Source organism: Dromiciops gliroides, chromosome 4, assembly GCF_019393635.1.
Source record: "Dromiciops gliroides isolate mDroGli1 chromosome 4, mDroGli1.pri, whole genome shotgun sequence".
In the NCBI taxonomy this organism is placed as follows: Eukaryota; Metazoa; Chordata; class Mammalia; order Microbiotheria; family Microbiotheriidae; genus Dromiciops; species Dromiciops gliroides.
The window spans coordinates 475,446,375-475,471,417 of record NC_057864.1 but is presented as its reverse complement, the minus strand read 5'-3'; the positions used below and the strand labels follow the sequence as shown (position 1 = coordinate 475,471,417).

The following is a 25,043-nucleotide window of genomic DNA, read 5'->3' as shown; positions in this document are numbered from 1 at the left end:
AGGGATTGGTTTCTATTTGAGTTTGATGCTATTGCTCTTGTGTGCCTTAGAAACAGAAAGATGTGGGTTCCAGTCCCACCTCTGTCTCATTCTAGCTGTCTGACCCTGGGCATATCATTTAACCCCTCAGTGTCCAGTGGCACCTGTATGATTGTTCCAGAGAAGGAGCTGACCTGCATTTATAGAGGAAATTATCTCACCCAAGGTCCAGGCCCTCTCCCCTGCCCACTGTGGGTTGTTCTAGTTGGGAGCTGACATCCCTTCCAACTCTCAAATTTGGTGATTCTGTGACTCCCCACTCTGCTACTTGGGAAAAGTCACTTAAACTCTGCCTCAGTTTCCTTTTCTGTAAAAAATATTTGGGGTGTTGTTTTCAGATCTGTGTGCCCCTTTTAGAAAGAAGAGAGTTGAACAGGATGAAGTCCCGAGGGTAAAGGGCTTGGGGTCAGGGTCATTTGGGACTCAGAGGAAGGACTTGTCTGGGGATGTCTCATCTGAAGAAGAGAGAAGATTTAGGGAGAGCACGATACTTGTCTTCGGGTATTTGCCTGATGGAACATGGGAGACTGTTTAACCAGAGTGGGCAGGATCAGGAAAGACAGACAGATGTCGTAGAGAGACCGATTTAGGTGGAATGTCGGGAAGAATATCAGAGCTGTCCCCCACTGCAGAGGGCTGGTTGCCTCAAGAGGTAGTGAACTCCTCATCACTAGAGGTATTCAAGCAAAGGCCTTAAAGTTGCTCATTAGGGATGTTGTAGAGAGGTTCTTATTCAGGTATAGGTACAGGTAGAGGATCTCTGACATCCTGTCCAGCCCTAGACCTTTGATCCTATGAGCTTGGTGCTTTAAGTTTCCTAGAGGGCTTCCCATGGATGCTCTCATCTGAGCCTCACAGTAACCCTGGGAGGTCATTGCCATTATCCCATTTTACAGATGAGAAGACTGAGACTGGGACAGGTTAGAACAGGTATCGCCTACCTCCTGGTCCCCTTGGGAGGCTCCTCGGGAACTTTATGGACCCCTGCTTTTCCCAGAACTCCAGAAACCAGCCCCACCCCCTTCCCGGAGAGAGTGGCGCCGATGAGCCTAGAGCTGATGTTTGTAGCGGAGACAGCAGCGTGGGCCACCAAGCCTGCTGTTGCTGTCTGCTCGAGCAGAGGAGGATGGTTTATTTTTATCCGCCAATGCTGAGCTGTCCAGACTCCGCATCTGGCTGCTGGGGCGGCTCTCCTACCCAAGTGAACTGCTCCCCATGAGCCCAGGCTTCATGCAGAGACCCCAGGCAGGCAGGCAGCAGGGGCCCCACCCAACCAGCAGCTCCCTCCTCTGAGGATTTTCTTGATTTCTTTCTAATAGACCCCAGAATGGACAAAGCGGTGGTCTGCCCCATCCTCCCCCCACTCCTGTCCTTCCACCCCCTCTTGCCTCCGTCCCATCTGCCCCATTTTATCCCATCTGATGCACCCCTAGGCAGCCGGTCTCTCGAATGTCCAGGCTGCTGCTCTTCAGATACAGGTGTGAGTGTCGGCACCTTCCTATTGGTCTCATTTATCACAGAATCAGGAATTTAGAATTGGAAGAGACCTCAGAGGCCATTAATCCAACCCCTTCCTTTTACAGATGTGGAAACTGAGGCACAGGGAGATGAAATGAATTACACAGGTATTAAGTGGCAGAGGCTGAATTTGAATCCAGGCCCCCCAACTTCAAATCCAGGGCTCTTTTCACCGTACCAAGAGTTGAGGAATGGACAATACAGAGTAGTGGAAAGGATTTTCCCCTTCCTGTCCCTGTCCCCTATTCTGTGTGTGACCTTCCTCACCTGTTCAAGGAGGGAGGATAGAGTAGGTGGGCTCTGCAGTCCCTTCCAGCTCGCAGTCTAGGAGTCTTTCCTGGGTCTCAGTTTCCTCCGCCTACAAAAGAGAAGAATTGTACTAGAGGGCCTAGTTCTAGGTGAGTATAAACTCCCGAGTCCCTTCTCTGGGCCTCAGTTTATACCCAGCTATAAAAAAGGTAACAACAACAACAACGATGATGGCAAGAAGGGGGAGAGAAAGAACAGTAGCTAGGATTTACACAGCGCTCTAGTTTCACAGAGCACTTTATACATTTCCCCTATTTTACAGATGAGAAAACTGAGGTCCAAGGGCATGAAGTGATTTGACCAGGGTCACACAGGTAGTGAGCATCATAGGTGGGATTTGAACCCAGATCTTGTTCCACTTTACCTCGCTAGCCTTCCTGACTCCAAGCCCAGCTTTCTAGACACTGGGCCTCCTGAGTGCCCCACGGAGGGCTTGGGTTCGATGGGCTTCTGCTGTTCCTGCCGGCTATAATTCCTGTGCTTTGAGAGTCAGAGGAGCCCTCAGCAACTGCCTGGCTGACAGTAATTTGGTCCTTGGCTCCTTCTACCTGGGATAGCTCCTCTGTCTCAGTAGGCGGTCAGGACTCCAGTCAAGTGAGGCATTGGCCTTTCCATCTGAGCCAGATTTGTAGGACTCCCAAGAGCCCAAGTAGAAGAGGAAGAGAGGGGTCTAGGGAGGAGGCTCTGCCTTGGTGGAGAGAGAGAGAGAGGACAGCTTGGGGAGGCTCTCAGTATCTGGCTCCTGGGGGCTCCGAGGCCTGCCCTGCCCTCCTGTGGAAGATGTAAAAGTGAAAAGAAGAGCCACTTTCATGAGCATCCCAGAATGCATGCTCTGGGAAGGTCTTCTCTATAAAAACAGATTTATGTTACTGCTGTATGCCCTTTTATTATGAAGATCCTGGAGGTCAGGATAGACCCCAACCTGATGAGAAAACTCAGTCTCTCAGGCTGCCCTGAAGAAGAGGAGTTGTCTAGTCCCAGGGCATCCATGAGCCCAGCAGGTGCCCTAAGAGCAAGGCTCAGCCCCCATCTCCTTTCGAATTCCTAGCACATAGCACAGCCCCTGACTAACAATAGGTGTTTAATAAATGTTGAAATGAAATAACCAAAGCCACCGGCCCATGGTACAGGGGAATGAGCACCTGGCCTCTTGTCCAGGGTCCTCCCAAGTCTAGCATGAGAAGGTCATGGTGGTCGGATTGATGAGATAGGTTTTCTCCTTTCATCCCTTTATCCACAGGAAAGTGGAAGATCTCCAATTCCGTGTTGAAGAGGAATCTATCACAAAGGGGGACCTAGAGGTAAGGGTCTAAGGGTTTGTAAGGAGCCCCAGGGCTGGGACATCTGGGTTCTCTGGGGACTGTTGGGTGGCCTGAGCAGTGTCCCTGGGGCCTTCTGCTTTCCAGCATCAGCTGCATGAAAGGGGATGAGTCATTGGAATATGGGGGGCATTCTTAAATCTTCAGGGTAACAGTTTGAGGGAAGAGGCTGAGGGAGGGCTCAGGAGTGAAGAAGAGCTCTGAGCTTGGCACCTAATAGGTCCTTAATAAATGTTTATTGAATGACTCACTACTTCTAATCCAGAGTCCCCAAAGGTCAAAGCCAAGAAGTGTTGATACTGCCCATTTGTGTTGTAGTTGAGGTGTTCAATTTTGAGCCCGAGGTACTGTGTTCAAGTCTGTTCCTTATAACCAGTGTGACCTGGAGTAAGACATTTAATTTCTCTGAGGAGCCTCAGCTTCCTCCTCTCTAAAATTGAGGGGGTTGGATCAGATGACCACTCTTGTCCTCCCCCCAGAAGATGAGGTCCCAGATACCAGCCACCCTTTGCCACGTAACAACTTATGTGACTGGGGACAAATCCCTTCCCCTTTCTTGGCCTCAGTTCTCTTGTCTGTAGAACGAGAGGCATTGTCTAGCTATGGAATTGCCACGGCCTCTGCCAGCTCCAGAAACAATCTGATTCTCTTCTGTTTCTTTCCAAACTTGGCTGCCACAGGCTTATTGAGCAGCGGGGCTCGGCTTCCCAGCCCACTTTCCTTAGACAGAGCTTCCAAAACCTCCCAAAAGCCTTCAGCTCCTCTTAGATTCTTGTTAGAATTTTGAGTGGAGACAGTTTAGAGTTGAGAGCTAGGAGCCATAGAATTTTATTTTTGGAACAAGAAGGGACCTTAGAGATTATGTAGCCCAGCCCTGCTCCCTTTCCAAAGGAGGAAAGTCAAGTTGAGAGGGGAAGAGACTTGCCCAAGGCCTCACAGAGAGTTAGAGGCAGAGCTTGGGCTGAAACCCAGGTCTCTTGACTCCTGAGTTTGCCATGTTCTCTCCATTATATTCCTGGATTTACAAATTGTCACAGCCTGCCTCCCTTGCCTCAGTGCAGTAATGGGAGGAAGTTATAGGACAAGGGATTAGCTAGAATTTCTTCTCCTGGAAGGAGCTGAGGAATTAAGTCTGGGGGGGGGGAAAGTGGCCCCATGGCAGATTAACCAAAGAAGAATTCATGGGTAGTTGAGAAGCTGAGTATTATATACTTGAGAAATAAGTCAAATATCAGATGCAGGGCAAGAAATAAGAGCACAAGGCTCAGTAGTTAAAACCAACCCCTCAGTTAGTCCCACATTGTGAGCTGAAGGTAGGATCAAAGGGTGAGATGAGGAAAAGACTAGTAAAGTATTTGAAGAGCTCTTGTGGGCGGAAGGAATCAGACTTGTTATCTTTGGCCTCAGTGGACAGGACTAGGAGCAATGGGGGAAAGTGGCCAAGAGACACATTTAGGCTCAAAGTCAGTATCAACTTCCCAACTGCGAGAGCTGTCCAAAGAGGGGGTGAGCTGCCTAGGGAAGTGGTGGGCTCTCCCTCCTTGAGTATCTCCAAGCAGAGATTAGATCATCCCCTTGTTGGGGATGTGACAGCAGAGCTACCTTTTATCTATGAGGTGGACAAGATGGCAGCCAATATAGCTTTTAGCTCTCTGATTCTGAGATTCTTTGTTATTGATCAGTCATCTTTCAGTTGTGTCTGACTCTCCATGACCCCATTTGGGACTTTCTTGGCAAAGATATTAGAGTGGTTTTGCCATTTCTTTCTCCAGCTCATTTGACAGATGAGGAAACTAAGGTAAACAGGGTGAAGTGACTTGTCCGGGGTTACACAGCGAATAAATATCTGAGGCACGATTTGAACTCAGGTGACTTTATGTTCAGCACTATGGCGCCACCTAGCTGCTGTGTGTAGGTGCTTAGTAAATTATTGAGTGAGTGATCTCTTGATTTTTCCTGAGCCCTTCTCTGAATTTATCCAGCCAGATGTACTGGGATTGGGTCCCAAACCTTAGAGGTTCAACTCAGTCATTTTACAAAAGAGAAAAGAGGCTCAGAACAGTTTCCAAGGTCACACAGCTAATAAGTGGCAGAGCTAGAATTCAAACCCAAGACTTCTGCCTCTCCCTAAGTTTCTTTTTTTAATTTCTTTTTTATTTTTTGGTGAGGCAGTTGGGGTTAAGTGACTTGCCAAGGGTCACACAGCTAGTAAGTGTCAACAGTCTGAGGCCGGATTTGAACTCAGGTCTTCTTGAATCCAGGGCCGGTGCCTTATCCACTGTGCCACCTAGCTGCCCCTCTCCCTAAGTTTCTAACCATGTTTCTCTCAGTTTCCTGTGAGTTGACTGAGGGGCTTCCAAGGAATGCTGGCAGGGTCCATTGCTTTGCTGGGGACTTTGGGATGACTTAAGTCTCCTAAGCCTTATTTCCTGGAATCAGTTTCATCAGTCAGTCCCCTGCCTCCAGCTCAGTGTGTCAGGGGTTTGGCATCCCTTGGCCCAGCATTCTCCTAAGGCTTTCCAGCTGGGGCTTGCTGGGAATTTCCAAGTCCCTGCAGTAATGAGCTAGCTGCCTGGGCCTGCCAGGGGTGCAGGTGGGGCTCCCAAGTCTGACTCTGGCATATCCAGGGATGTGATTTATAGGAGAAAGGGTTGGGGGTTTTATTTATCCATTTTGGGGTGCTGTTGTTTTGGAAATGGGTTCTGGAGGTATGAGTTCATAGCCCATCCTCAGTTATTTTCTAGCTATGTGATCATAGGCTTGTCAGCTCCCCCTTCTGAGAGCCTCAGTTGCCTCATCTATAAAATGGGGATGATAATCCTTGTCTTCCTTGCCACACAGAGCTGGTATGAGGAAAGCATTGTGTATACCTTCCAATGCCATAGAAAAGCATTTGTAAGCTGGGAAAGTTATGAGCACAGGCCTGGCGATGATCGATATATCAGTCACCTGATGACTGGCCAGCCTGGCTAACTTCAGAAAGACTCGTCACCAAGTTGGCTGCAGGATGAGGTATTTTTCAACCACATCAAATCTTAGAGACCACCCATCAGTCAAGCGACAAGGATTTATTAAGCACCCACTATGTGCCAGGCATCGTGCTAAGAGCTAGGCGATGTGAATACAAAGAAGGAGATAATTCCTCTTCTCAAAGAGTTTGCATGCTAATGGAGCAGACAACAAATGCATTTAAAATATGTGTAGCGCAAATTAAAATGAATAAATACAAATATATACATACACACATATGGAGTTGTTAAATGCAAGGTAATTTAGGAGGACAAGGAATTAGGAAAGGCTTTGTGCAAAAGAAAGTGCTTGAGCCTCTTCTTAAAGACGACAGGAATTCTGTGAGGTGGAGTACATTGAGGGCAGGTGGCACAGCCAATGCAAAAGCACAGAAATGGGCGATCTAGCATCATGACTGAGGAGTGGAGAGAAAGCCATTTTTGTTGTTTGACAGAGTGTGGGAAGGGGAGTAATGTCCAATGAAGCTTGAAAAGTAGGGCTTTACGGGGCAGCTAGGTGGGGCAGTGGATAAAGCACCAGCCCTGGATTCAGGAGGACCTGAGTTCAAATCTGGCCTCAGACACATGACACTTACTAGCTGTGTGACCTTGAGCAAGTCACTTAACCCTCATTGCCCCACAAAAAAAAAGAAAAAGAAAAAGAAAAGTAGGGCTTTATCCCAGAGGTAATGGGAAGTCACTGGAGTTGATCAGGGGAGGATCTTTACTTAAGTAATATTACTTTGGCAACAGTGTTTAGAATGGACTGCAGGGGCAAAAGAGATGTGAAGCAGGGAGACCCATTAGGAGGCTTGTGCAATAATCTAGGAGAGAGAGAGATGAGGTCTGAACTAAGATGGAAGTGGTGTGAATGGAGAGAAACCTGGAGTGGTTGTGATCTGGAGAGAGACAGACAGACAGACAGACAGACAGACGGGGGGGGGGAGGGAGAGAGGGAGGAAGACAGAGAGAAGAGAGAGAAGGAGGGAGGGAGAGAAAGAGAAAGAAAAGAAATGGAGGGAGGAAGGAAGGAAGGAAGGAAGAAAGGAAGGAAGGAAGAAGAAAGCATTTTTAAGTGTTTACTCTGTTTGGCACTGTGCTAAGACAAAAGCAAGATGTCCAAGGTGATGGAAAGTGGGACAGGCTAGGAAGCATGGTGTGAGGTCAGCTAGATATAGTGGGCAGAAGGAATATTCTACCTGATAAAATCACCAAGTGAGTCTTCAGTCCAGGAAAGCCAGGGATTTGCTGGAGGAGGAGGAGATGGGTATATGGGGTGAAGGACACTTTTGAGGCTTTGCCAATCATTTCCTCTCCAGCTGCCTGAGGATGGTTTCTATGGAAACAGTGGTTGTCTTGATAGGGGACAGTGGGGACTGGAGAGCTCTCTGCCCACCTGTGTCTATTCATGGGGTGAACTTTGTGGGACTGGAACCCTAGGTAGGAGGGAGCTGAGGCATAGGGGCTTAGGAGCCTCCAGATAGAAGAGACCCATGAAATCTCAGTTTGGTCAGGATTGTTTAATCATGCTACCTGCATAAAAAGGAGGAGGGAGGGTAAGACTCTCTTTTCTCTGGCTGTGGAAGATGAAAGGGAAAGGGTTCAGGTAGCAAGGGGAAAAAGCCAGTCAAATATCTGAGCACCTATGCATTGTGATGTTTAAAATCTAAATGTGTGGTCACCTTAAATTAGAAGCTTTAGCACCAGTCTTTGGATATTAAGCATTTTTAAAAGCATACTAGGTATTAGTAAAAAGGAAAACATATGGAGTTCAGAAAGTTAAGAAAAGGCCTATCTAGCCTAGAGTTCCAACCTGTTCTGGTTCTTCCTCAAGTCCTCCACCACAAGCCTGCTTCAACCATGAACTGCCCCTCAAACTGAGTGTGGAAGCTTTTTATAGGTCTGGAGCAGAGGCGGTCCTTACACACTGCTTCAAGTTAGTTGGTTAGCATGGTCTCTTGCTGATGTCAGTAGTATAACGCCTGTGAAAATAACATGTCACTCAGGGCCAGCCAGGTGTGGTCTCTATCCAAACACCCTTAAGTAGGTACTCAATCAGTTTCTCAATCTCACCCAATTCAAACAATACTAAATCAATCCTTAGACGGGACCCCTGGACGTCTGCCAAATCCCATTATTTTATCATAGCATCCTCACTTGGTGCTAGGCACTGTGGGTGATTATGATTAATGCTAATAACTGACATTTAAAAGGCCATTTTACAATTGCAAAACATTTAACATACATTATCTCATTTGGGGCTTATAGCAACCTTCTGAGGTGAAGCTATCTTTATTCCCATTTTACAGATGATGAAAGTTGAAGCTCAGAAATATTAAGACTTGAGCAGGGTCACAGAATTGGGACGTTTAGAGCTGGAAGGGCGCTTGGAAGTCATCTAGTTCAACTCCTCATTTTATAGATGTGGAAACTGAGGTGCAGAAAAGTTAAGTGATTTGCCCAAGGCCACAAGGTAGTAATGGAAGAGCCAGAATTTGAACTCAGGTCTTTGAGTTCCATTGACTCTGGGTCCAATTTACTTTCCATCTCTCTACACCACATCAGAGGCAGGGTTTGAACCTGATTCCAGGCTCAGCAATCTCAATATAAATAATAGATCAAAGCCGGAAGGAGCCTCAGAATCTATCGAATCCAACCCTCTCATTTTACAAATGGGAAGACTGAGGTCAATATTGGTAAAGGTACTTTATGCTCATGGGAATGAGGGTCAGAGGGAGATGTTGATGTCGGGTCTTCTTGATTCCAAGTCCAGAGTGCTATCGATCCTAAGTCTAGAACTGGAAGGGTAGCAGCTAGGTGGCGCAGCGGATAAAGCACCGGCCCTGCATTCAGGAGGACCTGAGTTCCAATCCAGTCTCAGACACTTGACATTTAACTAGTTGTGTGACCCTGGGCAAGTCACTTAACCCTCATTGCCCCACCAAAAAAAAAAGGAAAGAAAAGAAAGGGAACCTCAGATGCCACAAGTCCAACTCCATTTTTCAGATGAGGAAACTGGAGCCCAGGGATGCCAAGTGACTTGACCCAAGGTCACAAAGGCAGTTAGCATTGGAGGTAGAATCTGTCCCCAGGTCCTCAGACTGTAGAGGCCATGTTGTTTCCCATTGCCCACTCTACTTGCATGCAATAGAATGTCAGATGACAGTGACAACGATGATGAGGAGGAGTATAGTGTAGTGGGAAGAGCCCTGGACTTGGAAGCCAGAGAACCCAATTTGAAGCCCAATTCTCCCTGTGTGACCATCCTACCTCATTGAACCTCTCGGTGCCTTGGTTTCCTCCTTTGTAATATGAGAATAATACCCTGCCTCCTGGGATTTAGAATGAGGAAAACAGCTCTGTAAACCTTCAATAACTACAGAAATGCAAGCTATGGTTATTCTCCTCCGAAGATGTATAAGACACGTTCTTCTCCTTCTAGCCATAGTCAGTCTGTCTGGGAAAATGAGACGTGCAAGCACAGAAGTTAAACAGGGAAACACAACAAGAGCTCCAACCCAGGACAGCCCAGGTGAAGGGTTAAATGAGGCTTTGTTGGGCAGAGAAGTTTCCTGGGAGAAGATTTTAGGCCCTGTCCATGGTACCTATTTAGCTGCCTTCTTTAGATAGTCTCCCCTTTTCCTTCCCCCTCAGAGTCAGTCAATACTTTGTAGGTCTAGCCTTATTAACCTGGGTGACCCTGGGCAATTCACTTCACCTTGTTTGCCTCAGTTCCCTCATTTGTAAAATGAGCTGGAGAAGGAATACTCTAGTATCTTTTCCATGAAAACCTCAAAATAGGGTCATGGAGAGTCAGACACAACTGAAAAGACTGAACAACAAAAAATTTGTTATGCCCTATAAGGTGAAAAGGCATTAGTGTCCTTTTCCCCTGATTTCCTTTGGATAGCCCTGTTGGTGTTTGAACGATGGGAAGAGTAAGGAGGGGCACATATAATCAAAATTTCTTCAGCCTCTGTCTCCTCCCCCTCCTCCTCCTCCTTCAATGGTCCAGACTCTCCTTCACTCTTCTGTTCCAACCTCACTGTTTGACCTTGAGTTGGCTCCCAGATGGGCTTCATTTTGCCCATCTGTTGTGTGAGATTCAGATGACAGCCTCACCCAGCGAGAAGATCTGGCTTAATTAATGTTTGAGGAGGGCTATGTGATCACTGGCTAAAAGCCAGCCTTCTTCCTCTCTCTTTTTTCCCTTTTCTTTGTCCTGATCACCTGGGCTGTTTGACAGTATTGGGTTCTATCCTGTGCACAATGAATTCTAAAGCAGGTGAAGTCACAGGTGGCGGACACTCCACCAGAGCCCACCAAGGTGTCGAGAGTGGTGGTGGAGGGGGATAGTTACAGTCTAAGTTCCTGGCTAGCCACTACAGAGAAGGACCCTTATGATACTGAAATTTGGGGTGAAATGCTCCCTTCCCAACATTACAAGACAGGCACATTCTCTAGAGGCAGCATGAGATAGGGAGAGAGACAGAGAGATACACAGAAAGATGGAGAGAGAAACAGACAAAAAGAGGGAGGGAGGGAAAGAGAGTAGGAGGGGGAGAGAGGGAGAGGAAGACAGGGAGGGACAGAGAGAGAGAGAGAGAGAGAGAGAGAGAGAGAGAGAGAGAGAGAGAGAGAGAGAGAGAGAGAGAGAGAGAGAGAGGAGAGAGACACAGAGAGAAAGGAAGCTGCCCCACTTAGATTCAAGTGTCTCTGTGATCCTGGGCAAGTCCCTTAACCACCAGGCAACTCTTCAAAACTATTAGGTTGGGCAGCTAGGTGGCACAGTGGATAAAGTACCGGCCCTGGATTCAGGAGGACCTGAGTTCAAATCTGACCTCAGACACTTGGCACTAGCTGTGTGACCCTGGGCAAGTCACTTAACCCTCATTGCCCCACAAAAACCAAAACAAACAAACAAACAAAAAACTATTAGGTTGCAGCAGAGGTAGCAACCTGCATTGGTAAAGGGAGTTTCCTCATCTGGAATTTCTCAATACCAATGAAATCTCAGGTCTAGTCTCCATCCCAAGGTCTTTCTTATCTGTTCCAGAGATGTGATTTCATTAGCATTGAGAACCCTTGTTTTGGAAATCCCCCTCATTAATACAGACTGGAAACTCACTAGTGGTTTATAAGTCTTGGAAGATTGCCTGGGACACTGAGGAGACTTGCCGGTGCTCACCCAGCTACTCTGGGTCACAGGCAAGGCTGGCCCTTGATGCAGTATGTAGAACCAGAAATGAAGAGATGAAGGTGGAAAAAATTCCTCCCCCGATGAGCTTACATTGTCTTCAGTGGAAAGAGCGCTGATCTAGGAATCAAGGGTCCTGGCTTCAGATCTTGCCTCTGAAAAATTACCTGTGTGACCTTGGGCAAGTCAGTTTTCTCTTCTGTAAAATGATGGCCTCCGAGGTCCCTTCTCCCTCTAGGTTTGAGTCCTGTTGATCTGTGACCCTACTGGGAGGGTGAGACATGTCCATCAATCAGTCAACCAACTGTGCTGAGCCCTGAGGATTTAAAGAAATAGCAAAGACAGTTCCTACTCTCAAGGAACTTATATTCTAATGAGGGAGAAAACACATTATAAATTGGTATGCTCAGTATACATACTGAGTAGGTAGGAGATAACCTTAAAGGGACAGGCACTACCAGTGGGGGGAGGGGAGGGCCAGGAAGGGCCACCTGTTGGAGGTGATGCTTGAGCGGAGTCTTAAATGAATCAAGTGAATCTAAGGGGCGGGGGTGAGGAGGGAGAGCACTCCAGGCGTGGAGTTAGGAGATGGAGCATTGTGTGTGAGGGGCAGCACTAGGAATTTATATGTGATCCTGGAGGTAATAGGGAGCTACTGAAGTTTATGGAGGAGGGAGCACTCATATGATCAGCCCTGGGCTGTATAAAAATGGCTTTAGCAACTGTGTAGAGGATGGATTGGAGTGAGGAAAGAAGGGTAGTTATGGTGGGAGCACAGGAGTAATAGAGGTGGGGCGCTCTAGGACAAAAGGAGAAAAGGAAAGACCTGTTTTAGCTGTAAGGCTCAGGAGAGTCTTCCTGGAGGAGATGGCACCTTAATAGAACCTCAAAGGGAAGGGTTTTGACTGGTAGAGATGAAGGAGTGCATGCCAGTTAAGGCAGGACAGCTTCTACCTAGCTTAAGGGATTCTGGGGTGACTCCAGAACCACCCGCTCCTTAAGGGAGAAAGCTAATGGGTATCACCTGGGGCAGACTGCGCTCCATAGCAGTGGGATCACAGCTGCAGGGTCCCCTGGGTCCGGGGACAAAGATGGGGCCAGCCTACCTGGGGGAAGAGAGCACAGGGTGGATGAGGGGCATTGATCTGAGAGGTAACCCTGAGCTACTGCCATCCACCTGCAGCTGCCAGCTCTGCTCCTTGCAGTCATCTGGAAGAAAAAGAGCCACCTAAAAAAATCGGCTGACATGGCAGCAGGTCGCCTTGCAGATGGTCTGTAGTGAGGCTAAGGTTTATCTTTTTGTTTTGTTTTGTTTTGTTTTGTTTTTAATGGGGAGGGGGGAGAAGAAAAACCAGGTGGAATCTTCAGGCAGAGAAGGGATTCCAGCCCAGTTACTGTCATCCTTTAATGACCTGAGAGCTCATGCTCCTTTCATTCTGCTTCCACTGCTTCTCTTTGTCTTATACATATGCAGCCTCCAACACTTATTAGCTGTGTGACCTTGGGCAAGTCACTTAACCCCAATTACCTTAAATATCCAGGGCCATCTCCAGTCGTCCTGATGTATATATCTTGCCACTGGACCCAGATGGCTCTGGAGGAGAGAGTGAGGTTGGTGACAACACACAGCCCTCCCTCACTTAAATCCAATTCAGTGCAAGTCAAGACATCACCCCAATGTCAAGGTCCTCTTCAAGAACAAAGGACAAACAACAACAATAATAACGACAGTATACATATGGAAAGTGAGGGGGTTGGACCAGATGGCTTCCAAGGTCCCTTATCTCTAGAGCAGTAATCCTGGGATCTTACGTCCCATAAGCCTCAGTTTCCCCATCTGTAAAATGAGGGGGTTGGACCAGATGGCCTCTGAGGTCCCTTTGCCCTCTGAATCTATGACCCCTGTGATCATAGATGAATTCTGGTGGCTAAGGATTCTGTCCTAGGTCCTGAGAGGGCTGGGCAGAGCCTCCTGGGTAATGGGCGGGAAACCTTTGGCACTTTGGATCCAGAGAGTGGGAGTATGGGTAACTGGATGGCCCCTGGGCCCCTGTGTTTGAAGAGGCATTGTAGCATAGTGGGAAGAGCACTGGAGTTGGGACATTTGGGTTCAAATCCTGACTCTTCCATTTCCTGTGTGACTTTGGACAAGTGGCTTCCACTCCCTGGGCCTCAGTTTCCTCCTCTGTAAAGTGAGATGGTTCCACCAGACGGCCTCTGAAATCCCTTCCAGCTCTAGATTTAGGATCCCTTGATCCTAATTCATGTTCCTTCTGTGTGCCTCAGTTTCCCCATCTGTAAAGTGAGAGGGTTGGACTAGGTGGCCTTGGCGGTCCCTGTGTGCTCTGAATCTATGATTCTATGAATATGATGCAGCCTCTCTTCTCTCTCTCTCTCTCTCTCTCTCTCTCTCTCCCTCTCCCTCTCCCTCTCCCTCTCCCTCTCCCTCTCCCTCTCCCTCTCCCTCTCCCTCTCCCTCTCCCTCTCCCTCTCCCTCTCCCTCTTTCTCTCCTGCTTCACCTTTCTCTCTCTGTCTCTGTCTCTGTCTCTCTCCCCCACGCTCCTCCCCTCCCCGTGCGGGACCAGACTCAGACGCAGCTGGAGCATGCTCGAATTGGAGAGCTAGAGCAGAGCCTGCTGTTTGAGAAGGCACAGGCAGAAAAGCTGCTCAGAGAGTTAGAGGACAATCGGGTAAAGACGTCCCCTTCCCCCGCCCCACCAGCCCTGCCCTCCCCCACACGCTCTGTCTGCCAAGCAGAGCTTCTCTGCCGAGCTGCCACCGAGCAGCGGTTCGGCCCCTCTGGCTTCTGTTCCCTCTCCTTCCCTCGGCCCCCATCCCCTCCTAGCACCACTCTCCCTTATTTTGCCTTCTATGACCTCTTAATTATTGCTTTTTTCATTCCCTTTTGGAAACAGGAGAGAAATACAAGCAGGTCAAGCTCATTGCTAAGGTTTTGTGCCTTTGGGTGCTGGTACTGATTTGTTTCTCTAATTTGAACTTGTTTCTCAGCTCATCATTCCATCTCACCAGACGTCTCCTGGGCCTCAGTTTCCTTCTCTGTAAAATGAGGGAAATTGAATTCGATGACCTCCGAGGCGCCTCGTCCAGCTCTAGGATCGTATAGTCCTAAGTCACTACACATATCTGGGCCTCAGTTTCCTCATCTTTAAAATAAGGTGTCCTTTGAGGTCCTTTCTAAGTCTAGAGCTTGGATCCTACGATCCGGTGGTCATGCTTTCTGGGGATGACCACCAGGCCTCCACTTCCTCCTTCTCTCCCTTCCACCATCCACACTTATTCACAAATTCATTTTGCCTCCAAATATCACTTCCCATTCTTAACTCAAGTCTTCAACATAGAGAAGGCTCCATCAGTCTCCCTCCTATCCAGGGCTTAGAAAGGAGAAGAACTGGGAGAGTCAATGGGGCAGTTGGGTAAAGGATTGGCACAAAAGCTTCTCTGAGAGAAAGATGAGAGAAGGGGGTTCTTCTTTGGACTGTCCGGCTGGCCTCCAACAAGATGGCAGGCCCAGGATCTGAGGGAGTGGTAGGAAGGACCTTCAAGTCAAGGGGAGGGGAGGAGAGAGTGGCTGTCTCTGACTGGGCATCACTTTTTATTGGGGGGTGGGGAGGTCCTGAAAGGAGGTGGGGAGGTGAAACTTGAGGGAAGAACATCCCCATTCCCAGAAGTCTCCCGCTTTTCCTCTGGGACCTGATGAGATGATCAATGTTGTAGGCGTAGGGGGCAGGACCAACAAAAAATCCCCTAGGACTGAGTTTCACATTTTGGTCCTGGTGGATAGGATTCTGACCCTGAATGTGTCATAATTTATAAGCTGGCTCACCATCTGGCAGCAAGATCAGGCACCTAACAAGCTTCCCTCCAAATGCTGTCCTAAAAAACCTAGCTCTATCTTCCTCATTTGGTCAGTGACCTCAGAGTCCATCGCCTTTCTAGCAGAGCTGGGACTAAAGGGAGGCTTGGAGGGAAGCTAGAGCCTTCTTCTTGCCTTCTAGGAGAGCTGGAACTAAGGGGAGGCAATGAGGGAAACTGCCCAGGGTGCAGTACCTAAGGAGGGCAGGGGAGGGAGGGTGCAAGAGAGGATGCTTTGGAATGCCATATCTTATAAAAGCACATCTCTTTAATGCCAGATAACTCTACTTTCCATGTCAAGTAGGCACTTTGTGATAGCCAAGTCAAATCTCATGTTATAGTGAAGGCTCCATGCTCCGCCCCCCCCCCAGTAGACAGTATCTCAGGGCACCAACAGTTTTTCAACCTGTTTGGTTGAAGGGGCAAGTAATTCTTGCTTGAAGCATATCAATGTCCTGCCCCCTAACCCTGCCTTCCAGCATTCATCCACCATCCATCCACTGCCATATTTTATTTGTGTTGCTAATAACTGTTAACTTTTCAAGTCCCATTGACAAGCCTCCCTCCTTTTACCCCAGGGTAGCGGGGCACTTCCTTTGGTCTCCATAAGAGTGGCAGTGCTTGGGACAAACCAGGAATACCGATTGATCAGAACAGCAAGGTTTCACCTTTCTACCAACCGCTGGCACCGTGATGCTGCTGGAGGTTCAGAGAAATGTTGATTGGGAAAATACAATTTTTTTGGGGGGGGGAAATACAATTTTTTTGGAAAACGCAATTTTAAAAATGCTTGGGGGCAGCTAGGTGACACAGTGGATAGAGCACAGACCCTGGAGTCAGGAGGACCTGAGTTCAAATCTGACCTCAGACACTTGACACTAACTAGCTGTGTGATTCTGGGCAAATAAATCACTTAACCCCAATTGCCTCACCCCCCCCCTAAAAAAAATGCTTGGGTATGTTTATAGATGAGCCAGTGTCTTCTTGTAGCCTTATGTGCACACTGATAAATCCTGCCACAGTTGTATGTTATTATGTGACCTTGAGAAAGTCACTGAACCTAGCTATGCCTCAGTTTCTTCTTCTGTAAAATAAAGAAGCTAGAATAGATGCACTCTGAGATCTCTTCTAGTTCTAGATCTATGATCCCATAATATATATGTGCATGCACAGAAATGTAGACACATTTATTTGAGTTAAGGCAAAGAAGCAGGAAATGGCCCATTTGCAGTCTGGCAGGAAGCTGCAGTTCCCCAAATACAAAGCAGGATTTGATTTAGGAATTAAAAAAAAAAAACACCTACCTCCAAGTGAACTTAGTTTTTAAAGCACCAAAAAGGTGGCGGGGGATGGGGGGTGGGTGGGGAGGATATTTTGGATTAAGCTTAATGATAAGGAATTTGAAGAAATCTTTTTAGGGTTTTTTTTTCCCCTTTCAAGATGAGGTTAAAAAATGTTAATTGTTTCTAGCCTCATCCAATAGAAGTGGGTCACAAGTGATTTGCACTGTATTTAAAGTCCCAAATCAAGCATCTCTCACTATCTGTTTTTGTTTTGGGGGTTTTTTGCGGGCCAATGAGGTTTAAGTGACTTGCCCAGGGTCACACAGCTAGTAAGTGTCAAGTGTCTGAGGCTGGATTTGAACTCAGATCCTCCTGAATCCAGGACCAGCACCAAATCAAGCATCTCTTTGAACATGGGGTGACCCTTTTCTGTACTTGAACAAAGGTCATCTACCAAGGGAGGCAAAAGCCAGTCTCTGGTTGTGTCCTCCTCTTTGCCTCTAAGTGACCCAGAAAAGGTCTCACAAGGAAAGGAGCAGCTAAGTCTAGACATGAGCAGACAGAGCCTGGGTCACTGCCTAGTCCTCTTAGTTTTGTCCCACTCGTTGCACCCGTTGTAAAAATGGGCTCTTTGCCATCTTTGCCAACTCTGGCGGCTGATACCCTGGGGTAAAACTGGAAGTCAGGAGAGACCCTTTTATCCTCTCCAACTGATGCGCTTCCAAACCCCCCTCTCACCAAGGAGACCCCTCGTCTGGGAAGGAATTGCCCCCCCCACCCCTGGTGTTCTCCTTCCCCCCTGCCTGCAGGGAAGGCCCCAGCTGATGAGCTCTTCTCTCTTGCTTCCAGATGACGACGGTGGCGGAGCAGTCACGGATCCTGCAGCTGGAGGAGGAGCTGAGCCTCCGGCGGGGGGAGATCGAGGAGCTGCAGCAGTGTCTGCGGCACGCGGGCCCCTCGGACCCCGCGGACACCAGCCCGTCCTCTGAGGCCCTGCGGCTCCGCGAGCAGCTTCTGTCGGCCAGCAAAGAGCACCAGAAGGAAAGCGGGCTGCTCAGGGACAAGTACGAGAAGGCGCTAAAGGCCTACCAGCTCGAGGCGGACAGGCTGAAGGCCACCAATGAGAAGTACGCTCAGGAGATCGCAGACCTAAAGCACAAGGTCCAGCAGGCCACCAGCGAGAACATGGGGCTGATGGACAACTGGAAGGCCAAGCTGGACACGCTGGCCTCCGACCACCAGAAGTCGCTGGAGGACCTGAAGGCCACCCTGCACTCGGGCCCCAACACCCAGCACAAGGAGATCGTGGAGCTGAAGGCCGTGATGGAGAGCATCAAGCTGGAGCACCAGCTGGAGCTGGGCAACCTGCAGGCCAGGCACGACATCGAGACCGCCCTGCTGGCCAAGGAGAAGGAGGACCTCCTGGGCAAGCTGGAGCAGGCCCGCGCCGAGCTGGGGGAGGCCAAGGACCAGTGCAGGGGCGCGGAGCTGCGGGCCCGCGAGCTCGGCAAGCTGGACGGCGAGTGCAAGGAGCAGGCCCAGGCTATCGACTTCCTGAAGGAGCAGATCTCCCTGGCGGAGAAAAAGATGTCAGACTACGAGGCCTTGCAGAGGACGGAGGCCCGGAGCAAACAGGAAATCCAAAGGTTACAGGAAAAACTCTTGGTGACAGAGAACAAACTGCAAGCCATGGAGTCACTCTGCTCTTCTCAGAACCCTGATGTAGGCTCCGAGGCTGGGCTCGGGCTCTGCCTTTCTCTCTCTGGGGGGCTGGCGGGGTCGGGGGGTGGCAAGATGGTTGGATGCAAGGCTGGGAATGGGGGATAGAGACCAAGCCTGGAATCTCTTTGGTACAGTGAGGGAGCCCCTTCTCTGCCACTTATGATCTTAGTTGCCTAGAGCGCCAAGAGGTTAGGTGACCTGCTCAAGGTCACACAACCACTATGTGCCAGAGGTAAGTCTTGAGCCAGAGTCTTCCAAGGATGGTTTCCAAGGATGACCCCTAAGGATGCCTCTCAGTTCCCTAAACCAGTGATTTTAAACTCAGATAGATCATACATAAGGATCCCTGTGGACCTCATATTGATTTAGGGTTTTTTGTTTTGTTTTGTTTTTGCAAGGAGCAATGAGGATTAAGGGACTTGCCCAGGGTCACACAGGTAGTGAGTGTCAAGTGTCTGAGGCTGGATTTGAACTCAGGTCCTCCTGAATCCAGGGCTGGTGCTTTATCCACTGCGCCACCTAGCTGCCCTCTTGACTTAGTTTAAAGTGGAACATTGTCTAAATTGTATTTTTTTATTTATTTTGTTAAATATTTCCCAGTTACATCTTTTTTTTTTTAGCCAATTGGGGTTAAGTGACTTGCCCAGAGTCACACAGCTAGTAAGTGTCAAGTGTCTGAGGCCGCATTTAAACTCAGGTCTTCCTGACTCGAGGGCTGGTGTTCTATCTACTGCGCCACCCATCTGCCCCCCTCCAGTTACATCTTAAGCTGGTTCTGACCATACACGTGTGGCCTATGGGCTATGGATTTATACCTCTGACTTACACCATACAAACTCCCTTGGGCCGGCAATAGTTCTTATAATTGTGGGGAAGTTAGTCGATGTCAATGAAGGCATCCAGTTTTTGAGAGGCCCCTGTCTTCTTGCTGTAGCACAGTGTATCTGGCCTCAGAGGTGCCATCCCTAGTTCAAATCCCCACAGTGCTGCTTCCTTGCCTGTGTGATCATTGACAAGTCCTCTCCCTCTCTCGGCCTTGGAGAGAAGAGAAATATCTTCCATTCCATCCCCCTCAGTCTCTGTGGGCTTAGCTGCTGGATTCGGCTCCTCTGCATCCCTACGTCTTCTGAGGAGGAAAGAGGGGAAGGTGCGAATGCTTGTGTGGTTATTTGTATGATCCTGGATTTAGTGCTAGGAGAGACATCAGTACTACTAATTTAGTCCAAGCCTCCCATTTTTACAAAAGAGGAAACTGAGACCCAGGCTCTTTCTTCTACACCATGCCATCCTCCCTAAGGTCCTTGCCAATTCCAGAATTCCATGATTTTCTTCAGTCAGGGAAGTGTGCTGCCACTTACCATGATGCTGTGGAAAGACCTCTTGATTTAGAATCATGGATCCTGAGTTCAAATCCTGACTCTACCCTGACTACCTGTGTGACCTTGGGAGAATCACTTAATGTCTTTGGGCCTCAGTTTTCTCTTCTGAAAAATTAGTGGGTTGGACTAGATGACCTTTAAGGTCCCTTCTGGCTCCAAACCTAGGATTCTGGGAATAACCCTAAAATCATCTTTCAGTTTTCCCCAATTCCTTTCCTCTTTTTCCTCCCAGCAGAATGGAAGGGACAAATGAGCCAAACTCACTGCGTAAACCATTCAGATCTTGTGGAATAAGATGACAATGGCTCCCTTCTCTCCACCCTTCCCCAGATCTCCCTCTGGTGTTTATCCTGCATCCAGCTGCCCCTCCACTCCTGGAGAACTTGGCAATGTCATGTCACCGGGCTCTGTGGTCTCTGAGAGTTGAATGACAGCTTCATTTGTATATGTCCCCTTCAAGAGCTAAGAGAAGTCCCCAAAGGTCCCATTTTAGACTCTGATGCAAAAGCAGAAGCAAAGAACTGAGGTCTAGCAGCTAAAGGGTCTTATGATTTTTCCTGATCTGGACCCTGTCTAGACCCAGAGCTGTGGACACTCTCTCCATGGTGCTGAAAACAAGAGTTTGCAGAGAAGTCTATAGCGACTCTTCTATCCTACCCAAATATCTGACTCCCTCCTTTTCATAATGAGAGATGTCTCCTAATGAACTTTTTAGTCCTCCCAGAAGTGAGAATTATACACATGCCCCATAGGAGTCTGTCAGGGGAAAAAAGAGATGGGCCCTGGATTCACCAGTAATTTTGAGGATTGGGAAGAAGGCAGTTGCTGTATTAATACTCACCTACATATATATTATTGTTCAGTTGTTTAGTGGTGTCTGATTCCTTGTGACCCCATTTAAGGGGTTCTTAGCAAAGTGGTTTGCCACTTTGTCCAGTGGATTAGGCAGAGTTTAAGTGATTTGCCACAGGTCATACAGCTAGTAAGTGTCTGAAGCCAAATTTGAACTCGGGTCTTTTTGACCCCAGACAGAGCTCTATCCACTGAGCCACCTAGCTTCCTCCGAGACAAACAGAGGTTAAGTGACTTGTCCAGGGTCATACAGGTAGTCAATATCTGGGGTCATATTTGAACCCAGGTCTTCCTAACTCTAGGCCCAACACTCTATCCACTGAGCCACCTAGCTGCCTCTAAGACAGAGGATAAGTGACTTGCCCAGGGTCATACAGCTAGTAAATATCTGAGGTCAGATTTGAACCCAGGTCTCCTGACTCCAGGCCCAGAGCTCTAACCACTAAGCCACCTGGTTTCCCCTATATATGCATTGCCACCACCTAATACAATAGAACCACAGAATATCAGAGCTGGAAATTGCTTTCAACATCTTCCAGTCCAATGCTCTCATTTTATAGAGGCCCCCCAAAAGTGGCTTCTCCAAAGTCACATAAGTAGTTAGCTGGGGGTGAGAATGGAGGTCTCCATTTCCTAATCCTAGACTCTTTCTTCTATAGCAAGCCTCCTCGTTTAACAAATGATAAGGTGGAGACTCCCCAAATCATTCCCTTTGGGGACAGGGGCATCCAGTTCTGGAGTTGAAAAGACTGAAGAAGAGCAATATTGCCCTCCCTGGTGACTGGTTGGAATTCCACTGGGGAAGGAGAGTTCTGAAGTTCTCATGGTCACCTTGTAGAGTCTGGGAAAGAACATGCTCACCCACCCACTTCTAGGCACAGACACCAACCACAGGGAGCCAACACCAACCAACGTCCCTAGTTGCTCTCCAATCCAGAGTACATTCAGTCACAACACCCTCTTCATTGAGTGAGCTTGGGGTCTGATAAAAAGACTGTTTAATGTGGGGGTTGATCATCCTTCTCCCCACCTACCCACCCCCAACCTGAGCATGGTCTAGTAGGAAGGAAACTGGATCAGAAGTCAGAAGAGCTGAATTCTACTATGAGCTCCAATCTTCATTCACTGTGTGACCTTGGACAAGTACCCTTCTCCCTTGGCATCTCAGTTTCCTCCTCTGTAAAATGAAAGGATGGAACTAATAGATAATTTCTAAGACCCCATTCCATTCATAAACCTGATAAATACAAAAGAAATGTCCTATTTTGAGAATAACGTTGGTATCATTTTATGATGTATGTATGTACATATAATTTATATATACACATATATTCAGAAGACTTGTAATTCCATCATTCTGTAGAATTAGATTGGAAGATAATCTCTGAGGTTCTATTCCATTCCTATCTACTTGATAAATATAAGGAATGCCTTTTTTTAAGAATAATATCTGGGGGCAGCTAGGTGGCATAGTGGATAGAGCACCGGCCCTAGAGTCAGGAGGATCTGAGTTCAAATCCGGTCTCAGACATTTAACACTTAGTAGCTGTGTGACCCTGGGCAAGTCACTTAACCCCAATTGCCTCACCAAAAAAAAAAAAATTTAAAAGAATATCTGTATGTTATTATATTATCAACAACTATATTATGTGTATAATATACACACATTGTATTGTATATATACATACACATACACATTCAAGACTTGTAATTCCATCAGAGTAGGGAGTTCACAGGAAGGAGCTTCTGCCAATGCAAACCACCTGTCTGGGGGCACAGAGAAGCCAGGGATTTGTTCAGGTCACACAACCTATGTGTGGTGGGTCTTCGGAGGTCAGCTATCTCTCCATGATGTTACTATGTGTGGTCTAGTGGATTGAGGGCCAGCCCCAGAAGACCTGAGGTCAAGTTCTATGTCTGACACTTACTACCTGTTTGTCCCTGGGCAAGTCACTCAATCTCTTAGTGTCCTCAGGAAATTCACTAAGTGACCACAGCTGCTCATCATTGGTGGAGAGAGTTTCCTTATCAAGAGTCCTTCACATCCCTGAAATCACTGGTCCTTCCCCCTAAATACCTACAGAGTGGGTGAAAAAGACAGCCTCATCCCTTTCCCATCTTCTTCCCTTCCCTTCCCACTCTGACTTTAAGATAGATAAGGAGGTGAGTATCCATACTGCAGCAGCTAGGTGGCACCATAGTACATAGAGTACTGGGCCTGCAGTCAGGAAGAGAGCTTTCTGAGTTCAAATCTGGCCTCAGATGCTTACCAATTGCATGACCCTGGGCAAGTCACTTAACCCTGTTTGCCTCAGTTTCTTCATCTGTCAAATGAGCTGGAGAAGGAAATGGAAAACCCCTCTAGTATCTCTGAAAAACAAAACCAAACAAAACACAACCAAAAAACAAAACAAGATCCAAATGGGGTCATGAGGAATTGGACAAGACTGAAAAACAACTGAACAACCAGAATCCACGTTTCAGAAGGATTCACTGGGCTTCCACCCAGAACACTTCAAATAGGATTTGATTGATAACATATTTTTGTCAACATGTGACTCTCTGGGGCAGCTAGGTGGCGCAGTGGATAGAGCACCAGCCCTGGATTCAGGAGAACCTGAGTTTAAGTCCAGCCTCAGACACTTAACACTTACTAGCTGTGTGACCCTGGGAAAGTCACTTAACCCCAATTGTCTCACCAAAAAAAAAAATGTCTATAGGGGCAGCTAGGTGGTACAGTGGATAAAGCACTGGCCTTGGATTCAGGAGGACCTGAGTTCAAATTCGGGCTCAGACACTTGACACTAGCTGTGTGACCCTGGGCAAGTCACTTAACCCTCGTTGCCCCACAAAAACAAAACAAAACAAAAAATACCATGTGACTCTCCAATAACATGCCTATTCCATACAGTGAGGTCTTCCTATAATGCTCCTTTTGATATCCACAAATATGTTTCAACTGCTTCTATAGAGAATGTAGAATCCTTCCCCAGAATCCCAAGGGAGAGAAGCAAAGCCAATGCCATAGAGGTGTTCCTGTATGGACAGAGAAGCCACATCCTGGGCCCTGATAAGGCAGATGTTTTACTTTTCTCCTGAGTTTTAGATTTTCCCCAAATAGGGCTTAGAGGAAATTCAATTCTGTTGGACTCCATCTGCTGAAGTTAACATGGAAAAGAGTAAGGGAAACATTCAGACAATAACCTGGGAAACAGGCTCTGACCTATGGCCCCTTCCTCAGTGAGATTCAATGGTAGGGGCTTGAACTCTTGGGCACTTGTACCCCAGGGGAGCCTTTCAGGATGAAAGGAGTATGTGCCCCCCACAAAACCTTTGCCCACCAGAAGCCTCTCACTCCACCAGAGGTGCTCAGCATTCATCAGAGAGCCCCATCACTACTCCTCTCGTAGTTCACAGATCCTGGTCCCCAATATTTAAACTGAGACCACCCCTCTGATGTTCTGTGATGAGGGGTTGGCTTTTCTTGAGCCTAGCAGGAAGATTAACCCAAGTCCTTAGCCTTATTTTTTTTTTCATAAAAATATCTTAGAATTTTCCAGTTACATTTAGAGATATTTTTTCAGCATTTGTTTTTATAAGATTTCTAGTTTCAAATTTTTCTCCTTCCCCAAGACAGCAATGGATATAGGTTATATATATACAATCACATTAAACACATTTCTGCATCAGTCATCTTAGCCTTATTTTTAATAGCATCCTACAATTCTCTCCAAATTCAAGGGGTTAAGTCCAGAGGGAAGGTAGATTTCTAGGTCTCACAAGGTAAGGTCTTGGGAAAGGTTATATTTATTTTTTAATCTTAGGAAATGCTAGTCCATTGTCCTGGTTTACTAGTCCATGTGTGACCTGGCTTAAAAATCCATGTCTGTGGGGCAGCTGGGTGGTGTAGTGGTTAAAGCACCAGCCCTGGATTCAGGAGGACCTGAGTTCAAATGTGGCATCAGACACTTGACACTTACTAGCTGTGTGACCCTGGCCAAGTCACTTAACCCTCATTGCCCAGCAAAAAAAAAATCCATGTCTGTGTGTGCAGACCTTTGAGAAAGGAGATATGGGTGCTTTCATTGACCGCAGGTTCAATACAAGTCAACAGGGCGACATGGGAATCAGGAAAGTGACTGAGATCTTGAACCATGATAATGGAGTCCTGGTGTCCAGAACAAGGGAGATGATGGACCCAGATCAGGCTACCTCTGTGGTATCGTGCTCAGCCCTGGGCATCCCATTTTTTTTTTGGTGAGGCAATTGGGGTTAAGTGACTTGCCCAAGGTCACACAGCTAGTAAGTGTCAAGGGTCTGAGGCCGGATTTGAACTCAGGTCCTCCTGAATCCAGGGCCAGTGCTCTATCCACTGCACCACCTAGCTGCCCCAGGGCATCCCATTTTATGGCTGTGGGAGAGGCAGCCCAGTGTGATGGAGAGCTGGCCTTGAAGTCAGGAAGAGCTGAGTTCAAATCCCAGCTCTGACACATGCTGCCTGTGTGAATCTGGACAAGTCACATCTTCCTGCTGTTCCAGACAT

At 47.7% G+C, this 25,043-nt stretch overlaps 1 protein-coding gene across 9 annotated transcripts in view; it reads left to right on the top strand.

Moving 5' to 3' along the window:
* The window catches only part of CLIP2 (CAP-Gly domain containing linker protein 2), a 162,191-nt gene that overhangs the window by 110,849 nt on the left and 26,299 nt on the right, over positions 1 to 25,043 (top strand). For 8 of the 9 annotated variants that reach the window (XM_044001977.1, XM_044001975.1, XM_044001971.1 and 5 more), the window contains 3 exons: positions 3,107 to 3,167; positions 13,977 to 14,081; positions 17,397 to 18,269. In XM_044001977.1, coding sequence (XP_043857912.1) covers positions 3,107 to 3,167; positions 13,977 to 14,081; positions 17,397 to 18,269 — 1,039 coding nt within the window. The remainder of the gene's footprint in view (positions 1 to 3,106; positions 3,168 to 13,976; positions 14,082 to 17,396; positions 18,270 to 25,043) is intronic. The other variant, XM_044001978.1, reaches the window with a different exon arrangement.